Source organism: Alligator sinensis, unplaced genomic scaffold, assembly GCF_000455745.1.
Source record: "Alligator sinensis unplaced genomic scaffold, ASM45574v1 scaffold546_1, whole genome shotgun sequence".
Classification (NCBI taxonomy): Eukaryota; Metazoa; Chordata; order Crocodylia; family Alligatoridae; genus Alligator; species Alligator sinensis.
Genome location: NW_005842061.1, coordinates 1439550 through 1462975, shown reverse-complemented (window position 1 = coordinate 1462975; position 23426 = coordinate 1439550). Strand labels below are relative to the sequence as shown.

The following is a 23426-nucleotide window of genomic DNA, read 5'->3' as shown; positions in this document are numbered from 1 at the left end:
CCAGATCAATGGTGGCTGAGCCCTGTAACTGCTTAGCAGCATCAGCAAGATATGAAGAAAGACATAACATGGTTCTGAACACTATTATATATTTGTCTTCGAGTTCCATTTATAAAGCAGCAGCAGCAGAATAAGGTGGGGGGAGGGGTGAGTTGGCCCAGATAGGTCCCCTGCTTTCTCTTATCTGAAGCTGAACCTACTATATATACTCCATTTGCAAAACATACAGGTAAAAATAGAGTCTCTTGCAGGTGACCTTCACTCTCCCATGTAGAATTGAGGAAAGCTTTATACATCTCTAGGGGGTACATCTACATGTGCACTTTTCTATGGAATAGACTAATTTGCTCTGCAGTAAAGCATCACCATCTACACATGCCCCACAATTAGGTTCCTGCCTGCTGCCAAGCCTAAATTGCTCCACTTTGGCTCAGTTTGCTTCTGTCATTGGGCTTACGTTTAGACGTTGTGCCTAGATTAGTTTACTCTGGTGCAAATTGCAGCACAATAAATTAAGTCACATTAATTGCACGTGTAGATGTGCCCTAGAGAATTATCTAGATCCTTCTAGGTTTAGTGGTGGATCAGGCAAAGTTGCTGAATGCTTTAAACAATAAAGGCCTCAATCTCTCTGTGCCACAGCTAGCCACCTGTAAAATGGCTATGATGTTATTTCATCATCTAACAAGTAGGAGGTTTTGAAAATAGATTTATTACTGCAACAGTGATGAGTGTCATTAAAAGCCCATGAAAAGTAAATTCTTATTCGATGTAAGTTTTGGCTGTTGTGCAAGAATTAAGGCATGTGAGTACATACTGATAGGGATAGAAAATTTTGAATTACTACTCATTGGCCATGTCTACATGAGACGCTGACTGCGCAGTAGCCCGAGACTACTGTGCTATAGCATTGTGTGGCAGAAACCGTGACACAACACTACTGCACAGTAGTCTTGGGCTGCTGTGCAGTCAGCGTCACAGTAAAGCTGTTTGGAGGTGCTACTGCAGTTAATCGGGTTACTGTGTAGTCATTTAGTATTCATTTATACAAGTACTAAATGACTGCACAGTAGCAGCTGCACTGTCAGCATTTCACAGAGATGCAGCCATTGAGTACTATCTTTTTTGCACATTGAGTGAGCAGGGGCCCCATGGGGTAAAAGATGCGTTTATGTCATGAAAGACTGTGTAAGAATGCATGTATGTAAGGCAGCCACATTAAGGTTACACTGCAAACTGGCTTCTGACATTTCTTAAAATTTTTACTGTTTAACGTTGCAACCTCAGAGTTCTTCAAATATCAATTGTATATTTTTTATTTATCTTATTAGGGAGAATTCAATATACATTTTTAAAGTAATGGTGAGAGTCAAATGCCTCACTCTCACTATGCTTTGCTGAAAAGATTCCCATGACTTTGTAAAACAATTCTCAAGTTTAGCAGGAAAAGAATCTTTCAATAGCAGAAGCATCACCTACTATATTCAACAGACAAACAAACTTACAGATCCCTTGAATACCAAGACCCTTGTTTAGATATTATGATATTCAGTTAACATGCACTTTTTTTAAATTCCCCAAACTGCTCTTCCTGAGCTGTTTATATCATATTATATTTTCAGAATAACATAGATTATACTATTGTAAATGCTCAAATTGTCTGCTATTTGATAACTCATGCTTCTGCTTTAATATTTATATTCATCCAGGCCAGATCAATGGCTCTGTTATGTTGGATTTTTCCTTCTCCATGCACAAGGAAATCTATTCTGATTTTGTTCTACAGATCTTCTATGACTCTTTCGACTATACCCACCATCAGTCCTGTCTTTTTTTCTCTTGCAGCTTTTGGGTTGGTGTACGTGAATAAGAACAGTCTGTCAGCAAGTTGAAAGGTATACAGCAGCAAGATGTCGGGCCGAAGTGGGAAAAAGAAAATGTCCAAGATGTCACGCTCCACCAGGGCAGGTGTTATTTTCCCAGTGGGGAGGATGATGCGCTACTTAAAGAAAGGAACATTCAAGTACCGGATAGGTATGGGAGCACCAGTCTACATGGCGGCTGTCATAGAATATCTAGCAGGTAAACTAAGAGCCTGATTTTTAAAATACTGATCATGTACAGCACTAATTGAAGTCCATGAGACAATCAGGTGCTCTGCAGCTCTGAAAATTAGGCTCTGTAAGTGTAAAAAGTATACTGACATGCACTTCATGGGCTGAAGTGGATTTACTCTCTTCATGGAGCAACAGGAGATGATAATATTGCAGATGTACCATACTCAATCCCTAAATGGAAGGATTGTTTTTTATTGCTTTGCAGTGATCTCTGCTTGATCTAGAAATGCCGATGAGCTAAAAAGGTAGTGGCATCCAGTCCTTTTTAATTCAAGGGGAAATAGTTGGATATGCAGAGCAGAAGAGAAAAAAAAAGAATGTACCTCTCATTTACATAGTATTTTCAAGTTAAATTATATACCACATTCTCTTTGTGTTTTTTGGATGGCCAAAGGAATCCCACTTAACTATATTGCATGTATTTTAACCTTGTTGATATGTAAAGTTCACCTTTTGCTACAAAATGGACATTATGCGTGCTGCTGCTATGAAATTAACTTTTGTCCTGTGATATTTAAATCCAAACCCTCTTATGTTTATAAGAATTAGCCTTAATTTATCCTCTCAAAAGGAAATTTGTCTGCTTTACAAAAGAGCACCTCAGCAAATGTGGTAGCACTTGTTGAGTAGTGGATTCAGGTTCAAATTACAAGTCAAAACATGTATATTTGTCAGAGGTAGATCTAGGATTTTAAAAAAAGGTTGCAGATAGTGAGGTGCACCATTACATATAATGCAACATATATTTTTCTTCAGGTAAAAAGAAACTAGAAGCTTTACTAATATGTCAGGGGCCTAGAGCTATATTACTCAGTATAAGATTAAAGCAGAAACAAATCTAACTGTATTGGAATGTGCATTCATTTACTATTTCATATATTGTGCATTAAAAACATATCAGACTTGGGAAAAATAATCAAAAGATGCTTCTTTAGTCCTGTAATCAGTAGAATTAATTGAACAGCTCTTTCAGAGTCATAAAACAAAATCAAGCCTTCTTGAGCATCTTGACAGTGCATCCAGTGCCTCTCTGAAAGTTATTTTCCACCTGAGTAAATGTTCACTTGTGTTAATGTTTCCACACCTGACTTAATATTTTTAGCTAGAGTTAAACACAGTCTGCAAAAGTTAGAAAGTCAGCAAGCAAAAAGTCCAACTTGGTTCCTACCCAGAGACTCAGCAATGGTCCTGAACTTCACCGGGTCCACAATTTACCTATCTCAAGACAGATTTAAGAACTTAAGTGCCCTGATAGTGCAATTGCAGTCAAATCCAGCTACCACAGTAAGGATTGATTTGCTATCTTAGGACACATGGCTTCATGCATCTTTGTGGCACAAATGCCAGACTACACCTTTGGAGCATGTAGGACTGGCTACCAGAGGTGCACAGATATATCAGGCTATATCATATTGGCACCAATAAAAGGAAAATTGACATTGGCAGTCGGCCTTTTTTTGCTGATGTGGCTGATAATATCACAGATAAATGCTGTGTGCACATGTGCAGCTGCAGTATGGGCATGGCCAGGAATGCAGCCTGGTAGCTTGGAAAGGAGCATCTGGCTGGTAAGCCTGTGGGGTAGGGAAGAGGTGGGGAGAGGGAAGGGGCATGGGGGGGTGGGGCATGCATAAGCACTGTCCAGCTGAGGAGGAGTGGGGGTGGAACAGAGCAACGAGAGGCACATCCAGGAGGTGCGGGAATTGTGGGGGGCAGCTCCTTCCACTGCATGCACCCCTGGGGGAGGCATGGGGGCATGCGCCCCCCAGATTTGTGCATGGGGTGAGGGTGGGCTGCCCACTGAGGCTGGGGGGGCAGTGCCAGTCTCTTCCAAGTGGGGAGCAGCTGGGCCAGGGCTGTGCTTGAGGCAGGTGGCGATGCTGGGAGTGGGGGCTACGGTGAATTTTGGGGTGACTGTAGCCCCCCCTCCCAGCGCCACTGCCATCCCCCCTTCTCTGACCCACCCCAAGCGCAGCCTCCCTAACCGGGAAGAGGCTCCCACAGCCCTTGGCCCCAGCCTGCAGCCTGTCCTCACCCCATGAACAAATCTGGGGGCCACATGCCCTCATGCCTCCCCTGGGGGTGCACACAGGAGCAGGAGCCGCCCCCAAGACAAGCTGCCCACAGCTCCGGCCTGCACCCCTCTTTGCCCCTGCCCAGCCCTACTCCCTCACTCACCATGGGGGCCTCGATCTGCTCCCCCCACGCCCCTTACCTCTCCCACCAGACGCTGCTCTCCAAGCTGCCAGGCTGCATACTGGCAATCAGATCAGTATCAGCTGATATGGCTGATTAATAATCGTCCATCAGTATTGGCAAAAAAAAACTTTATCGTTGCACCTATACTGGCTACAGTTGGTACATGTCCCTATCAAACCTCATTTGGATAGGTCCTTTCATGTGCCTCTATTCATACTGTTATACAATCTTAGTCATATAAAATAGGACTGGATGGGACCATGAGAAGTCATCTAGTCCAACTCCTGCCCAAGAGCAGGATAATTTATACTTCCTGAATGTAGGAGAAAACCTTGAACTGTCTGTAAAAGAGTCCTCCTGTCCAAAACTATTAGATGGAGAACACTTATTGGTTGGCCTGAAGGTGCAATGACAGTGAAATCAGGCAAAGCATTAGTACATATCACTCTTCTAGAAACCTGGGTGTTATACAAAGCTAGCAAGTACTTTCTCCATCACAAGGCAGTTTGTCCAGGTAATGACAGTCATACAAGCCATTGTGTTCTGCCTTGACAGTCAAAGGAGGGCAAGACCATCCTGCAATGTCAAGAAGTAATCAGATTAAAGAACTGGTTTACCTAGTACCATATTTCCTTAGTATAGCAAACAGAGCTGGAATGATTTCTTTTTTATGAGTGAGAGACTAAAGACTTGATCATGTGGACCACTTTTTCCAAATGAGATCATTCTCAGGTAGACTTATTTGCAACACAGTGCAACAAGAATTGTCGGACTTAAAGTCAAGAGGAGGCAGGAACCAAGGTTACCTGTCTAACATCTTAGCAGGAGTCTTCAGGTGTGCCTAATCAATCACTGGTCCCACTAAGCATGCAACACAAGTTCAGATAGGACTTGGCTAAACTGACAGATTGCTCTGCCTGCCTTAGGTAGTTTTGTTTCCCAGATAATATGAATCAGCAGGTCTGCCAGCCAAAGATGCCTGCCTCTGCTTTCAGATTTTTTATCATAAAACAAAACAGAAAATCTTGCACCTGAATAAGAAGTCCTTTCATCCCATTGCTTGACTGCTGGCTTGAATTGTTCTGCACCTGTCCAGAATATTTTAATGAGCAGAAGGAGAAGTTCTGTGAGACAGGCTTACCTGGCAAGGTGGACAAGATTTTCCTGTTGATGTAAAAAATCCCCAACTCCCAATACTTATACTATTTGCTATATTTGAAACTAACAATTTTGTTACTTAGTGCATTCAAAGTCCATCTGGCAGCTCTTTCTCCACACCATCCACAGTAATCACCCAGCTCTAACTGAGGTTTTGAAAAGCTCTGCAAAGATGTTTCTATATATTAGAGATCCCATCCTAGGGATGTAACAGGGCAGTTCTTTGCCCACGGCAGCCACAATGCATGGGGCAGTGCCAGCTCCTGCCACGCTACTTGCAGTAGTGGCTACTTTTGCGCCTCCTGCCCTGTCTGTCTTCTGTAGGGCTGTGTGAAACACCGTTTCATTTTGATGTCCATTTTGCCATTCTGAAGGGATAGTGTTTGATTTTGTCGTTTCGTTTCGAAGCACTGTCCCATTTCGTCGGAACTGTTTCGCTGTTTCAGTGAGTTTTGACATTTCGCCCATAGGCTATAATGGGGAATCATGAATGTCCCAGGGGGACGCAAGCCCCCTCCCATGGCAGGACCCGAGGCAGGGCCAGCCAGCCTTGGGAAGAAAGAGAAAAGCCCTGAGGACAGGGCAAACTTACCTTTTTTAGAAGAAGCGGAGCCACACTGAGATGAACCGCCCTTACAGTTCGTTAGCCATTTTTATTACCAGCTGGGGATGGCGCAGGCGGATGACATCATCAAAAACCACTACCCAGCCAATTTAAAAGCTGGTGGGCAGGAAATGGCCGGGGGAGCACCACCAGAGCCAGACAGCAAAGCTGCTCTCCGAACTACACACAGGCTGCATCGGCAGCCCAGAGGGAATCCTGACCAGAACCCGACGGGGGTCCTGGGATCAACTGAAGGAGGCACCACAGCGGCCCAGCAGTGCAACCAGGCCAGGGAGAACTGCGTCAAGGGACCTTGGACCTACAGACACCAGACCCATGAGTGGGGTGGGCTGAGGCCCTGTATCCCAACCTTTCCTTTTGTGTTTTAATTTTGTTTTGAGTTATCCTGAGGCAGGGAGAGGGGTCACGGATGACCTCCACAGATCAGGAGGAGGCCAGGAGACAAGCAGGGGGAAAAGGAGACAAGCGAAGACATCATCTGGCCAGCCTGAGGACTGGTGCGTGGCTGAGGTATAGGGGAGGTGGAGCCCCAAGAACACCCGCTAAGGGTAGCACCTGGTCAGCAAGGAGCTAGAAGGAGCCCCACCACTGAAGAGAAAGATCAAGTCACGGTAGGTGAGTATCGGGGCCTCCTTCAGGGTGAATGTGGCCTGACGTTAAGGCCACAGGAACATACCCTGCAGCTGGCACTGGGTACACATTCCAAAGTGGCAAGAGAGTGCCTACAAGAGGCCAGACAGGTGCAATAAAAATGCCTAAAACTTTGTCATTTCTTGCCTGATTTGGATGAAAATTGCTATGGCAGAGGCAGCGGATACCTGGTGGCTGGGACTGAGCTGTGCTGCCTCCTGCTGTGCAGGGGGCCAAGAGCTTGGCTGCTGATGCTGTTAAGCTGTGGGGGGCTGCAGCCAGGAGGGGAATGTGCAGAGGGGCTGCAGCTGGGCAGGGAGGCGAGCGGGGGGCACTGGTCCCAGGTGAGAAAAGTAGGCCAAGCTTCCTCTCACCAGGGCGCGGATCCGGGGACTTGCACCCTGGGGAGGGCTGCTGGGCTATGCCAGACTCCTCCTGGGGGTGCCAGCCTCCTGTTCTGCACCAGATGACAGGAGGCTGAGGCTGCCACCTGGGACCAGCACTGGGCATGGCCCACACCCTGTGCTGGGAAAGATTGCTGCTGCCACTGGTCCCAGGTGGCAGTGGCAGCCTCCTGTCATCCAGCGCACAGATCCAGGGGCTCACACCCCCGGGAACAGTCCGGCACATCCCCACAGCCCTCCCGGGGGTGCGAGCCCCCGGATCTGTGCGCTGGGTAACAGGAAGCTGCTGTTGCTACTTGGAGCCGGTGCTGAAGCCAAGTAAGCCCAGCTTCAAAACTCAAAATGTTTTGAAACTTTTGAAACATTCCAAGTGCCCTTATTTTGTTTCAAAGCTGTTTTGAAGCCTTTTGTTTTGTTTCACTTTCGCTGTTTCAAGCTCAAAATGCATCCAAACAGCTTCGAAATGAAACACCCAGCGAAATTTCGTACAACCCTAATCTCCTCCCCCCACAAAGGTGGTTCCCAGGGCTGCTGCCCTGGTCACCACGCACCCTTCCTACTGCTCCATCCCATATCGGGACCGCAGCTTGGAACTCTGAGCTCTCGTGGGCTGTCTATTTTGGCTCATGTCTTATTAGTGAAAATTAAAAAATTATTTACATTTAACTCTGCAAGGAGGGCAGGGGAGTTCCAAGCACTGGATGGCCAGCCTTTCTTTTACCATCTTCTATCCCTGAAGGCACATCCTAGTTCTTGCTGACTTTAGTTAGAGGTTAATTTGATCCAGCACACCTGTGTTTATTTTCTAACCCTCATGTGTCCAAGTTGAAGGCTTCTCTTCAACCTTAAATGTCAGATCTTCTTTGGCATTTTATCTACAAAGAACAAAACTGTTTAAGTCTTTACTCAGACTGTTCCAAGAAGATGAAAGCACAGCCATATCGTGTTAGAGCCTGTCAAGGTGGACTTCTGTTTGAAATCATGTTACACAAGTTAGCTAAACTGAATCACCCTATCACTTTCAGTGTTCACTGTAGCTTCAGCAACATCTTGAGAAATGATTCTGGGAGAAACATAGAAAGCGGTCTTGTTGGATTACATTCCTATGTTCATAAGGAATTAGATAATTACTGAAGCTTCTAGATCAGATGCTGCATTTTGTGAAGTTCTACAATCTTTATTTTCTTAAAACTCTTAAGCTCCCACCTCTATTCTATTTGTTCACTGCTTGGAAGCAATAATGTATACATGGATCTATATGTATATCTGTACGTAATGTATATGCGGATAATTGTATGAATGAATCAGTGAGTTTACCTACCTGTACCATATGCATATATCCCTGACCCATCTTCTATCCCCTCTGCTTGGGGCTTTTACCCTCTAAGATTCTGTAGTTTGGAGGAAACAGAATGGTGGTTACAGTACCCTGCACTTTTTTTGCCCTTAATATGAGGCATGAAGACATTAAGGGGTACACTATATGCACAATGCTAGCCAAGAGCCTATGAATTTGAGTGCGTCGGGTACACATACACATTACCAGAATGTATGTATGAATAACACAATTGAAAGAATGCATTACTGAATAGGTAAGTAGCTTCTCTTTCTGGACTTTCACCATTCTCCTGTTAGCACATATCTGTGACATCTAGTTGCAAAGACTGTCTCTTTTACTGTTGATCAATGTAGTGGACAACCTCCTATTGTTATTACTTACTCCATTAGCTAATGTGGCAGAGAGTCTGCTTGGTGAATCTAATGGTTCACGCCCTGCTGATGGCCAGTGGGCATTAATATGACATAATACAGAAAAAATGTGTCAATTAACTTTTTTTAAAACCTTAGGAAATTACACATACAAATCTGCATTAAAAGAACGTTATACAGGTTGGAAAGTCAAATGCCCCGAAGTTGGGCAATACCAGAAATAAAGCTGCTTGTGCAATCTTAATCCACATCCCCCTGCATGTGTTAAGATACATTTTCTAATTATTTCATCTCATACTATTTCTTCGCAGGCCCCCAGCCTCATTCATACTTGACTTTGTAATCCTAATAAGGTTCTTCCAATCTTTTATTTTTGCACGTCGACTAGTTTGTATTTTAAACAGTTGCTAAACATTTTATATAGTGTATTGCTAATACCACCAAAGAATAACTTTTCAGCTTTAGCATCCATATTTTGCTGCTCAGAGTTAATTTTATATAGTTAATAGAAGTAAAAATTGGAGGACAGGTTTGCAATTTTAACTGAGTTAATGAAAATTGAAAACCTGTATTTCACCCATGAACTGAGAGGCCCTTTGCTGATGGCCTTGGATTTTAGTCAGCTAGCTTTTTTGTCTATTTCAGCTGGGTTTTCCTTGGAAGTCTTTGTATTTGTCAATCACAGTATCATAGTACTTAGGGTCAGAAGGGACCTAAAGAGATCATCAGGTCCGACCCCCTGCCCCGGACAGGAACAGGTGCCAGGGTCATATCACCCCAGCCAAATATCTGTCCAGCCTCCTCTTGAAGACCCCCAAGGTAGGAGAGAGCACCACCTCACTTGGGAGCCCATTCCAGAGCCTGGCAGCCCTAACTGTAAAATAATGTCTCCTGATGTCCAGCCTGAACCTTCTCTCTAACAATTTGTGATCATTATTCCTAGTAACCCCAGGTGGTGCCTAGGGGAACAGAGCCTCACCCAATTCTCGCTGGTCCTACCGTGGTGAGTTTGTAAACAGCCACTAGGTCACCTCTCAGCCTTCTCTCTCAAGTTAGTTACTTTTGTTTATAAGGAAAGAATAGAATGCAGCCTCTGGAGAACTGATACAATTGTAGGTTTTTGACTTGCTGTTATTTCATGTAAAAAGCACAAAAGGAAGGAAAAATTGGACACTGAAAATGAGGAAATGTTTTGGTATCATTCTTATGCTTGCTTTGAACAAAAAATACCCAGATAAAGAGCCCCATGCCTTGACATTCAGTTCCAGTAGTCTCTAAAAGGAATTCACAACTAACAGTGAATGCACTCAGAATCTTTAAAATTGCCTACTGCATTTAAACCATAGTATTATGTCCTGTTCTCAAACAGAGCTTCACGCTGGTGTGTCAAGGCCCAGTCCTTCCTATTCTATTTCTCTGATCTTCAACATAACCCTACAAATAAGCCTCAGTGGTCATGTCTACACATGCACTTAACTACGGAGTAGACTAATTATTTGTGACATTATTAGGTTGCACTAAACTAATTAAAGCCTCAGTACTGTCGGTGACAGGACTATCTTATCCTGGAATAACTTACTGCAGTTAAATGCAGGTGTAGATCCTGACTGTGGGCATAAATTGTGCCCAGCCAGCTGGAGGCCATACTACTGCCTGCTGCCTAGCTGCACGGCTCTACAGTTTTAGCACCCTTTTGCCCCAGCCAGCCTCTCTGCTGCCCAGTGTCACCACCCAGAGCCCAGGGCTGACCTCTCATACCCTGTGCCAGCCTGGGCCTGCTTTGCCTCAGCTCAGATTGCTGCTGTCCTGGGTGTACATGTAGATGCTGCACCCGGAAGTAGTTTACTCTGGTTCAAACTGCTCCAAAGTTTATTGCTTTGCATTGGGCACGTCTACATAAGACATTTACTGCACAGTAGACTAATTAGCTGCACAGTAAATGTTGCGCCTCTGCACATGCGCCCCTATTAGGCTGGAGTAAACTAATTTACCCCCTAGCAGCACACACGTAGACACTGCCCTGGCTGGCTGGCGTACAAGAGTGCTTTAGTGTGGGAGTTGCCTACCAGCTAGCCTGACACTGAAGCACCCTCATACCCCAGTCAGCCATTCCACAAGATGCTGAGCTGGAGAGAGCACCCCCAGACTGGCAGGCTGACCCCTGGGATCCCCTTCCAACCAAGGCTGCTATGACCTGGCTCAATGTGCTGTGGTCCTGGGTGCACGTGCAAATGGCATGCTCGGAGCAATGAACTCCAGAGCAATAAGCTACATAGCTTATTGCTTTGCATTAATATTTGCACAAAGACCTACCCATTAATTGCACATGTAGATGAACCCAGTGTTTATCATCAATATTCTTATTTATTTAGTTCTGAGAATCCTTCCTGCTGTGTCTAAATGTTCTTTCCTAGATTCAAGGGATTTTTGTTACATGCTCATCCTGCTTTAGTATTGTGGGTTTACATGGTCAATTTTGGATTGCTAATGTTTATTTTGTATGCTTATTTTTGAAAGGGCATTTCAACTTGAGATTTGTAAAAACAATACAGAATTACATGAACAATTTTTTGGCATGCTATTTTGTACAGTGCTTATCCTTTGGAAGAAATAGGAAGGGTAAGGTATTATTTTGTAAAAATGTATAAAGCGTTAATTTTGAGAAGATGTTGGAAGAGTGGAAGATTGTATATAAATTTTAATATAATCTTTTAATAAATGGTCATTTTAGCCTGATTTTCATTGGTACTAAGGTCACTTTATGCCACTCTGGAAATATAAATGGGCCTTCAAGTGGATTAAAAGTAGATCTAAATGTAGATTTGCTATTCTGTTTCTGATTTTTACTCTAATGCATTTGCAGCTGAAATACTAGAACTAGCAGGAAATGCAGCAAGAGACAACAAAAAGGGAAGAATTGCCCCCAGACACATCCTCCTGGCAGTTGCTAATGATGAGGAGTTGAACCAGGTATGCTTTCAATATTTTAGTGTATGGACTTCTCCACACAGTGTAGTTCAAACACTCCAGTCTGAATTTGGATGAGACCAGAATGGCTATCACAACAGCAAATGAAACAAGAATCCATCTACCAGCATAAAGACAAAAGTGTCATTGTGTGTTGGGTTTTTATTCACATAGGGAGTGGAAAAGAGCACTAGGTACCCCTTTTCTTTATGTCTTAATGGCCAAGCTGCATGTTCTGTCAAGAGATATGGATGCTCAAGTTCCCATTTTTTAAAAAGGGTTTTCAGATGCTATGTGAATTCATAGCTGACTTTGTGGGAAAGATTTTACTGGCTGTCCTTCAGGGACCACTCTTTCAGTAGCCCCATAGATAGGTATGGATATGCCACCATCCCACATAGTTGCTTATAACTTATAGGTTATCCCCAAGTGTTTGTGTATACGTGTATTCCACTCTTGGTGCAAATGCGCCCTATGTGCTAGAGATCAGTCTTTTGGCCAGCAATGTTTACTGGGACCACACATGCTTCCTGAATTACCATACCTAGAGCACAAAGGGCAAGGTGGGTCCAATGGACAATCAGTTCCTGCTCACTGAATTGCCTTTGGAATGGAGTTCATGGTGTCCATGTACTCAAACTGTCTCTTTTTGATTTAAACTTTAGATAGGCATATATTAGTATTAGCCTTATATTTATCTGGTGATTGCCCATTTGCATCATTTTGGTAAAACATAGTTCTTTACTGCACAGTTTTAGAAGATTTTGTTCCATTTAAATTTTTCTTAGTGGGATCCTTCCTAGTACCAGGATTTTGGAATATCACAACCTAAGCGTCTTGGATTTAAATATCTGCCACCTCATAATGGACATTCACATTAAATGTGGGCGTACTTCATAGTGCTTTTGTTTAGGGACATCCCCATATTCCCAGTGTGACATGAGTAAATTCTTTTCAAAGAAACATTAAAAAGTAAAAAATAGTGACTTAAATTTTTTTTTTTTTATTAGTCTCCTTCGAGTTGGGTCTGACTGATTCCATTGGATGGAATGTTCCCCTCTACCTTAGGTTACATTAGCTCCAGGACTCCAATTCCCAAGGTTCAGGCTTCAAGGGACACTGGTAGGACCATTCCGGTTAAACCTGGTCTGAGATCAGAAGCAGATGACTTCACAAAGGTTCTGCTAAGAAGTCTGAATTACTTATTCAGTCCTTCTGAAGAAAGACTCCACAGACTAAATCAGGAAACCAGGAAGTTCAAAGGTAGCACAGTTGCTTGCTGTTTTCTAGATAAGAGTGATTGCCAGGCTGATACTAAGGCTATAGCCTCTGAGGTCAGTGGTGCACCAAGTATTTTGACACCAGTTGCAGTCCTTTCCTCAGTATTGATTGTTTCAGTACTGTGTCAGTACTAAGTACAATTACTCTGGCAGCCCTGGTATGCGGTACCCTAGGTACACATCACTATACTGGTGTCCGTGAATCAAAGTTCTGCCTTCCAACTTTTAGAAGAGCTAGTGTCTCCTTTACTTATACCTGAGCTAAACATGACATTACTGTAGTTTGCCCATCTGCCATTTCCTTGCTTCTGGCCTCCTCCTAGCATGGACTGCTTATTAGGGCTGTACAAAATTTCGCTAGCTGTTTCGTTTCAACACTGTTTCAACTCGTTCCAAGCACAAAACAGTGAAATGAAAATGAAACAAAGGGCTTCGAAACAGCCTCAAACCATTTCAAGTTTCAAAGCACCAGCCAGGTGGTGGGAGGCAGGGGAGAGCCAGGGCTGCGCTCCGAGTGGCTTCACAGCCCCATGTGGCTCAGCCCGGCAGGGAGCACACCCCTGGTGCTCCCCGTCTCCTGCCACTGGGCTGCGCTCTGTGGGGCTGGCAGAGCCAATGGGAGCACAGCACCAGCTCTGCCCACCTCCCAACACGGGGCTACACTCTGATTGGCTCGACCAGCCCCATGGAGCCCAGCCCAGTGGCGGGAGGCAGGCAGAGCCAGCGCTGCATGCCACCTCCCCCACCACTGGGCTGAGTTCCACAGGGTTGTGAGCCACTGGGAACTCAGCCTGGTGGAGGGAGGCAGCCCTGGTGCTGTGCACCACTTCCCTCCACTGGGCAGCAAGCCGCTTGGTGCTGAGCCTGGTGGAGGGAGATGGAGCGCAGCACCGGGGCTGCGCTCCACGTCCCTTCACCGGGCTCAGTGCCCAGCGGCTTGCAGCCCCATGGAACTGAGCCCGGTGTGGGGGGAGGTGGAGCGCAGTGCCGGGGCTGCACTCCACCTCCCTCCACTGGGCTCAGCTCCCAGTGCCAGTCCCAGGTGGCAGCAGCAGCCTCCCACCCACACTCCCGGGAGGGCTCTGTCAGACTCCTTGGGGGCCTCAAAGACACCTTATAGGATATGAGGTTAAATATATGCCTTGGTCCCCCTTTTTTTTTGGATAAACTTCCTATCCATATACTCTACCTGCATGATTGTACTAGAATCCTTGGGCTTCTTATGGTCACTCCCCAACCCTCTTACAGCTAAAGTTCTTCTTTAGTAAGAAGAAGAGACTGATGCCACCTCAGATGCCCCGGGACAATCCTCAGTTTTCAAAGTATGTTTCTAAGGAGGAACAGCTCCAGAATAGGCTATTAGGCATCACTGCCTATGAGGCAGTAGTCCCGTCAACACCATTTTATCCAGAAGAATATAAAAGGTTACATGGCTTAATTAAAAACATTGCTGAATAGCTCCAGATTTCACTTGCAGAGGTGTAGGAGACTTGTCAAAATCTGTACGCCAGAAAGAGTGGCTCTTATAAATGAAGCTTTAATGGATTTTGCAAAAAATATTTGGTGGACACTATCATTAGTCATACTAATTTAAAATGCTGTCTGTGGAAACAAAATATCTATCTTTGTACTCAGTACCAGGCTGTTTACTGGTTGCAGCACTGAATAACAACAGTAGATGCTGTCAATCTAAGAAAAGTCCAGCTGAAAAAGCTAAAACAAATACATGCATTCAGTCTTGCATGTTATTCCTCTGCATGATTTACAGTACATAATTTCAAATTACCAGACTTGATTTGAATGTTATAATTGCCTATATTGCAGTAAAGTTTTACATTTTGATGATAAATTGCCACAGAAACATAGGGAAGACTTGAGACCCCTAATGTCTGAAGGGCAGTTAGTGGGAAGAACCTATTTACAAGCGAGTCTAGAAGCTACAGATACTGCTGTGCACATTTAAGATCTAGGGTCATAAGACTGACTTTCTGATCTCCACTATTTGGAAACCTTAAGTGAAGTTCAATCACCAATGGATGATCCTGTATTTTGAAAGCTTCGTTTTATTCAAAGTGAAAATGGATGATGCTCATTATACCCTAAAGAATTTGTGCATCACATTTCACTCCTGGAATTTAAATTCTTGGAATAAAAGAAAACAGAATAGATATTATTCCTACTCTAGATAGAAGACAGAACAAAGCATTTGTTACCATAGATCAGTGAAACCATCTAGAAAAGAAGGCATCAATTCTTTGTTCAGTGTACCTTTGCATTAGTGCAGTTATCTACTGATTCCACTACTCACCAAGGTTTTCAGAAAGAACAGACAGGATACAGCAATTGGCTGAGGTAGTTTTGGCACTTGGAACGGATTCAGTGAGCTGTCCTCTAAAATGTTTAACTCATAATTCCAGGCTTGATATCCTAGAATGACAGAACCATTCTCTACCCAAACCCATCTTCCTTACATCTCATGGCATGACTCCTGAATGGATAGTAGAATCATTTTCTTTTCCTGTTCAGATACATAAAATATAAAAGATTCAACCACACAAGCCTGTCTAAGCAAAAGAGATATCCAGTTTGATGTGAACAACATAAATTGACATAAATGCCTACTAATTGGGATTACATACTCTTTCTGGAGACATCTTGACTTTCAATTTTTTCTCTGAAGGTAAAGCTAATGCCTATTAATGTCTACTATCCTCCAATAAGGAGGTATACATCATGTTTTCTCACATAAAACATGCACCTTTTCCCCCCAAAACAAGCCGCTGGAAATTAGAGTGTGCATTATATGTGAGAAAGACTATAAGAGCAGGTTCTGCTACTTACTGGGTAAAGCCAAAAGTAAAATCTGCAGTGATCTACCAGGAGTAGAACAGTGAGTAGGCTCGGGTCTCTAACTGCTGCTACTCAGTTACCTACTACAAGGAAAAATCTTTTTTCCTTTGTTCTGCCTTTCAAAAACAAGGTGTGTTTTATATTCTAGGGCAGGGTATGTTGTATGCAAGAAAATATGGTAATGTTTTCCCCTCACTCCACCATGTTTAGCCATTTGGAGGGCTTTACAAAAATATTTCCATTCACACAAGAACTATTCCAAGCCAGGGCCTTAATGTAGTACTTCTGAGTATTGTGGATCTCCTACTCAAACCTTTATTTTATTTGTTACACTTACCTGGAAAAACCTTTCTTGAAGCAGTTACTTCAGATATTAGGACAGGGAGCTATGAACATCCATTATAAAACCTTTTACACGTTTTTCCATTTTGATAAGACCACAACGTAAATTATTGCCATAAGTATCATCAGATTTCCTCTTAAACTGTTTATTTACCAGTCAACTTTTGCAAATCACATTCTAATCGGTGAGAATCTAAGCTGGTTTCTCTCAGTACCTGTAGGGCTTTTGCCGATTGTCTGAACTAGGCCCTTCAGAACTCCCCCCCCCACCTAGTTTTGTTTTATTCTGAAACAATAGAAGGCTAACTTATTTCTGCTCAAAGATTATCTAAAGGGTTTAGGGAAATAGTAAAGTATGTTATGAATTACCTGCATTAGTTCCTCCAGGTAATATTACAGCCCATTCCACCAGGGTGCAAACAGCCTCTGCTGTTTTTTGAGAAGCACTGTTTTTATCTGCAAACCAGCCAGGTGGTGTTCCATACACACCTTCACTAAACCCTTTAAATTACTGGAAGCTTCCGTAAAGGACACTTCTTTTAGCAGATCTATGTACAACACATGTTTAGGTAGACTCATACCTGCATCACTGCTTATATGGGTCACCAGGAGCGTAATATACACACTAACAAGTTAATTAACTGTACAGCATCTGGAGTTTTTTTTGAGATGTGTTGTCCCTATATATACCCTACACAAATAGCCCTGCTTCAAAGTTCTGCCACTGATTAAAGTCTGGGGTGGCAATGAACTGAAGTGGAGTTGAACCCAGGCTGCCCTTGATGCACAAGTACAGGACACTTGGGATCCATGCTTGGCCCCAGTGGCACCACTGGCCAGAAACTCCTATTTTGAGTGCACAGGATATGCCAAGAGTGTAAGATACGTGGAGACAACTCATTTAAACAAAAAAACAACTCCAGTTACAATGTAAATATCCTTTTTAGCCTTCCTCTGTTACTGGATTGCTAACTAGAAGTATAGCTGAGTATTTTTAATATAAGGCCTACATGATGGAGACCTCCTTAAATGCTCTTCTTATGTCTGTAGTTCTCTATGACCTAGCCAGCATACTTTAATTTAAACCCATTCGTTTAACTATGCTTTTAAATAATTATTGTGAAGTATTCTGTTGGTGTGAGAGTTACTGTACAAAACAAGCATTTAAAATATGCCACTTAATGGTTGCATTTCACTATATACAATTAACAGCAGCTTGAGGCAAGAGTGCTAGAATATTGGGTAAAGGATGCTGATTAGAATAAATAAGTCATACTTTTTTATACTGCCCTGCAGTTGCTAAAGGGAGTGACCATTGCAAGTGGAGGTGTCCTACCCAGAATTCAACCAGAGCTCCTTGCCAAAAAACGTGGTGCTAAAAGCAAATCTGAGACGATTCTTTCCCCATCTCCTGAGAAGAGAGGAAGGAAACCTTTGGCGAGCAAGAAGGGTGGGAAGAAAGCAAAGGCCACCAAAGCCTGGACCCCCAAAAAGGTAAGCAGGAGCCCAGAGTGGTGTTTTAGGAGGTAAGGGAGACTGATAGAATGGCAAAGGGAAAAAGAAAAAAAAACAGGTGTCTTCATTTCTTTTGTCTTTTTTTGACTGGTATTTGCTTATGACCACCAGAAGTGGCAGGGAGAGGATGATAATCAGTGAGAATTACATAGTCCAGGAGTTTCTCCCTAAATGTTAAAAATCAAATGAGAAATGAGTCATTAAATAATTTCTATAAGGAACTTCCAAAGTGGTGACAGACAACCTTTAGAGCTTCAAAGGACAATTCGTAAGTTCATTCACATTTCCCCACATAGTGCTTTCATGAAAACCCATAAAATCAGTAGGCCTTCACAACGGCTACATGGAAAAGCTGCTCTAATATTTAAAACACACCCTGTCATTCACCGCCCTTGATTTTTTTTTTATCCTAGTCTCAAAAGCCCCACAATGAATCAGCAAAGTATACCATTATCCACTTGACAACCAAAACATGTTGTCATTCTACCATCCCAAGATTTTCCTGTATCTTCACCCTAAATTTTCCTTTTTGTTAGAAGGAACTGAGAATGTGTCTCATTTTTTTCATTCCAGAATTTTGTGAGGATGCAAACCCTCAGTGTTAAGACATCTGCACAATTTTGTTTGGATAGGACTAAACTGTTCATCACTTAGAATTTTAAAGTGTTTGGTGACAGTGTAAAGAAAACACCTTTTCCTGAATGTTTTAGAGCTCCTTCTATAATAGATAATATGCAATCAAGTGGGGTGTCCATCTTAGGCAGGGAAACTAATTTTCTACCTAGAGTTCCATTCATACCTGCAGCAGTATTTTCTTGACTTGGCACTTAGCTCCAATACTTATTTTAGGAGAACAGTTGCACAATCTTTACTATAGTAGAATAGTTTAACCCATTTTACTAGGGGCTTGCATTACATTTTTAGACAACCACAAATATGGAAATATATAGAGACCACTTTTAAGAAGGAAGTAAAACTACTTAATAAGAATTACCATATTTTCTTGCATACACACATCCCCAAATAAGAAATGTGCTTTATTTTGGGGAAAACAGAATGAAGAAAAAGAGATTTTTTTTCAGAGTTACGGCTGCATAGAGTAGGGACATTGCCTACTGCTCAGCTCACTCACCCTCCCATTCCTACTCTGGCAAAAGCTACAGTTTTATCCCTTTCACAGCTGAATTGTTAGCAGATCTTGGTTGCTCAGCCACAAATTGAAACTGTAGCTGCTGCTGAAGATTGGACTCCATGGGTATACACCCATGGATTTTGAAAAGAGCTAAACATGGTCTTCAGGGCTGTGAAATAGGAGAAGAGAGACCAGGAGTAGCTAACAGACAGCAACATTTACAAAGAATAGATTAGTGGAACATCAACCCATTAAAAAAAGAGTGGGTTGACAGGCCACCCCAGTTTTGAAAGGCTAATTTTGGGGTATGAGTGAGATAATCTGATAAAATATGGTATTCACATTAACCCACCTCTTATCCCTCTTACACTTCTTTATCCCTCTTTCCACCAAGACTAATTGCTGCCACTGTGCAGCATTTGTTTAAATATGGAACGCTTCACAAATCTGCTAATCGGCATTCTGTTGATTTGCTTTATTAGGAAGTTCCTATGAGATTTCTTTAAATTAGTACATTTAGCTATATCTTTTAGTTTGAGTACTCATAGTACAGCATCTGCTTTCGTAGTGGCCAAAGTAAGCAAACACTACAAAAACGCTCAATGAACTACATAGGCATGTATGCATACTGCTGAGTCGCAAAAGTATTACAAACCTCTGTAATGTTTCACCTTAACCAGTAATCCTTTTGTATTAGGTAAACAATGAAACACTGTAGGACTACAGAGCTACCAAAAAGCTATGCTATTCTGTGTTATCCTATAAAGGTCAGATTTGTTGCTTTCACCTTCTGAAATATGACACTTACCAACTTTTTCCTGATTTGTTCTGATGGTTGCTTCCCCCCCCAACCAGAACAAACAGAAGGAGAATGAAAAAGAAGGGGCATCAAATTCAACATCCGAGGATGGACCTGGGGATGGATTCACCATTCTGTCGTCCAAGAGCCTCATGCCAGGACAAAAGGTAATAAAATAATCAGAATATGTAATATAATAAAGTGTGATCACATTAGTGGAGTCTAGCATCAACAGAAAGATACTTCGCATCCACCACTAACGCAGAACCTTCGTAACGTTCCATCTCAGTTGTTCTAGACTTCTGACTCAGTTTACTCCAGTAGCTTTTGGATCACGCCTCATAAACTCTGTCTGGAGACTAAAGATTTTTAAAATTAAGAATGGACATTGTTTCTTCCTGTTGAGAATAAAATAATGATTTAGGTCTTGAGGTGTAGCTGTCTTTGGGTTTTTTTGCGTTTAGCTAAGGCTCAGGCATGTTGCTTTTATTCTAGGTAGAACAATTTCTAGAACAGTTTGAATACCTAGGTTTATAAAATCATTCTAACAAGATTTCAGTTTCTCCATGCCCTCTGACAACATTCTCTAATACGTCTTTTTATTTCTTGTTTCAAACTGATTTTTCCCCTTCTTTACCCTCTGACAGTAATTTCATTTGAAAAATAGCATATAATGTTTTACAGATATAATTATGGAGATAGTTCTGTGTTTTTTTCATTTTAAAGGTAGACTCTTCTGGAATAATGTACTTTATATGAAACTACTTCAAATTTCTTGTGTAGTAATTGTCTGATCTAGATACATTTCAGAATCATTTACAAGATGTAGAGTCTTGTTGCACGTTATACTTATGATGTGTTTTATTTAGATTGTATTAAGCATTACTATGAGTTAGAAAGTTTTCTGAGCAGTTGCATGGTAATACTGTGGTCTAAATAAAGTACATCCTAAGCACCAGAGCTCTTGAAGGCTGTGCTGTGCTGTGCTGTGCTGTGCTGTGCTGTGCTGGGAGTGACAAACAGCTGTTTTTCAGGCTCTGGTGCAGTGCGAGGGGCTGAGAGCAACAAACGGCTGTTGCTCCCAGCCCCCAAACCACACTGCAGCCTCCTGATCATATTACCTCCATGGAAGAGACAACACATTAGCTAATACGATCTGGAGATGCTCCTTGCCAGAAAAGTCCTGACTTTGCTATGCTATGATGCCACTCAGCACGTGTTTTACTGCTTGAAGGATCAGATGCTAGGATTTTAAGTGTAATTAACATGTGCTAAGTGCTATGTGTAACAAGGTCTTTACTTGCTAGCGCTATGCTATGCTTTGTCAACCCTCTTTGACACTAACACCATTTGAGATCAGCACCATTAGTGTACCTGAACATCGCATCTCAGGTGATTGACCCGAGTCCTTAGGCATATATAGAGTATGAAAGATTATTGCATATGCACCAAACCTCTAGCTTCCCTGCTCACCTCCCCTTTAGTACTCCAGTGCCCTTTTGGTTTGATGTGCCAGCAACTGGGCCTTATTGGTCCCAGTCCTTTTGGTTCCCCAGAACCTGCTAAGCTCCTACTTTAGCACATCCAGGAGGATCCCCATTTTACAGACCACATACCAAAATTAATCTATATAGCAGGTAGCGTCAGAACAGTTACATGACTAAAGGGATGAGTCTTGAGTCTGTTTGGTGAGGCTGCTGGTACTTGTTCCCAGTTCTGTTAGAAATTACTTCCTGCAGCCTCTCGGCTACTCTGTAAGTAGGGAAGGACTGCTGTACACCTTCCTCCCAGGTTAAGTAATACACCTAGTTCAGAATAATAATTGTGAGGTGCACAGAGTTATTAACACAAAGTCAAGCGAAATAGATGGGCTGGTACCCAAATGCCCAAAGCCAATTATTACATGCTCCATAAATGTCCCTATCCTACAATCTCTCTCTCTCATAAATGTATCAAGCTAAGCACATGAAGCTCTTTTAATCTCCTCTCATGAAACAGAATCTGTATTCCTCTACATCCTAGTGCATCCAATCCTCTGCACCTGTTCTACACAGAGGATGTATACACACGTTCAATTAATGTGAAGAAATACTCCAGCACAAATTGGGTAATTCACTTTTGGTAGATTAATTCCTGTTGGTCATACTATTTTGATATGCACAATCAGCATTATTAAAGCTATGAATCTTTCTGCAAAGGGCCTTTTTGCAGCAGTAGCAGGAGACTCCATTGTGCTTTATCCAGAAGTTAAGAGCAAGCTTGCAGCAAGCTCCACTGAATATATACAAATGATGATTTCCTGGGGTTTACAAAATTGTATTATTTTTTTAAATGTTCTTAATATTTTTCTCCTCTGTCTCTTGTTGGTAGGAGTGAAAAAAAGAGAGGTTAAAGGGTACAAAGCTTGGAGAACAGCCTTTTAGAGCTTATTAAGTCTTCAGATTTTTTGGCTGTTTACAGTCCCCTGATTGGTGGCTGGATGAGGAAGTATTCTCTCTCATTTCTACACAGGCTCCGAGATGAAAGAGAAAAGAAATTCCTTGAGTAGAAACAGACCTGCTTACATCAGGATAGCCTATCTTCATACTTTGCTTCTACAGTTTCTGATTGGGGCATAAATTGAAAAGGAAAGGAAAACATCTTTTGTCCGTTTTGTTTTTCTCTTGAACCAAAAACCACCATTGGTTCTAAAAAAAAAAAAATCAGCATTTTCTCATTCTAGAGCAGAAGGATGTTTTTCTTAACAGTAACAGTAGCCAAGCTCTGATGCTAGAATAGACTTTTTGCAACAGTAGTTTTCTCTGTGGTGTCCATTCAGGTTACAGGAATTTCATAATATAATCCAACTGGTATAAGAGGAAGCATGCATAAAACTGAAATTTAAATGCTGAAAGCAGGCAACTTCATTACAATGCAATGAATGATTCTTGAAAGTTAGGTCTGTCAGTGGTCTGTTTTAATAATTTGGCTTGAAAATGATCTTACAATTCAGATTTTAATTTTTATTTCTTTCTTCATTCATCAATATCTTACAGCTTTCTCTGACACAGAGTGACATCAGCGATATTGGTTCTATGAAAGTAGAAGGCATTGTTCACCCAACAACTGCTGAAATAGATCTCAAAGAAGAAATAGGTAAGGCTGCTTTGGAAGCATGAAAGAACTGAAGTTGGAATCACTTTGGGCAAGGGTTGGCAAACGTTTAAAAACAGCAGGTCAAAGTAATGCAGCTTGGCCCAAAAACAGGCCACCTCTTGTAACTCTGCCACTCCCTTTGCCCACTTACCACATGCCACTAAAGTTCCCAGGTGCCCCCAACTCCCCTACCACCCAGATCAAGCCATAGACTGCCAACTTCTAGCTTAAAGCACTCCTTCAAAGTCCTGAAAAGCAGGCTGAAATTGAGCAATAGCCTCTAGGCCTGTGCGAAGCAGCTAGTATTCGCTTTGAATTCATCTGATTTGTGGGGCAGCGATTCAATTCGGCGATCTGAATCCCTGTCCCAATTTGATTTGGCCGAATCTGATTCAGCTGCGGCTGAATTGGCCGAATCTCCGAATCACACAGGCCCCATCCCCTGCCCGTCCCAGCTCTTTGTGGGGAAAAAAGCCTCCATTCACCAGCTGCTGCCAGGCAGGGGGTGCGATCCCCACTGCCCCGCACTGCATGGGGGGCTGTCACAAGCCCCCAGAAGCCCT

At 42.6% G+C, this 23426-nt stretch overlaps 1 protein-coding gene across 6 annotated transcripts in view; it reads left to right on the top strand.

Annotated features, from left to right (window-relative positions):
* The window catches only part of LOC102373889 (core histone macro-H2A.2), a 42639-nt gene that overhangs the window by 7079 nt on the left and 12134 nt on the right, over positions 1–23426 (top strand). For 5 of the 6 annotated variants that reach the window (XM_025203543.1, XM_025203544.1, XM_025203547.1 and 2 more), the window contains exons 2-6: positions 1846–2082; positions 11707–11813; positions 17579–17776; positions 19785–19895; positions 22764–22863. In XM_025203543.1, the coding sequence (XP_025059328.1) occupies positions 1911–2082; positions 11707–11813; positions 17579–17776; positions 19785–19895; positions 22764–22863 (688 nt within the window). In that variant the 5' untranslated portion in view covers positions 1846–1910. The remainder of the gene's footprint in view (positions 1–1845; positions 2083–11706; positions 11814–17578; positions 17777–19784; positions 19896–22763; positions 22864–23426) is intronic. The other variant, XM_025203545.1, reaches the window with a different exon arrangement.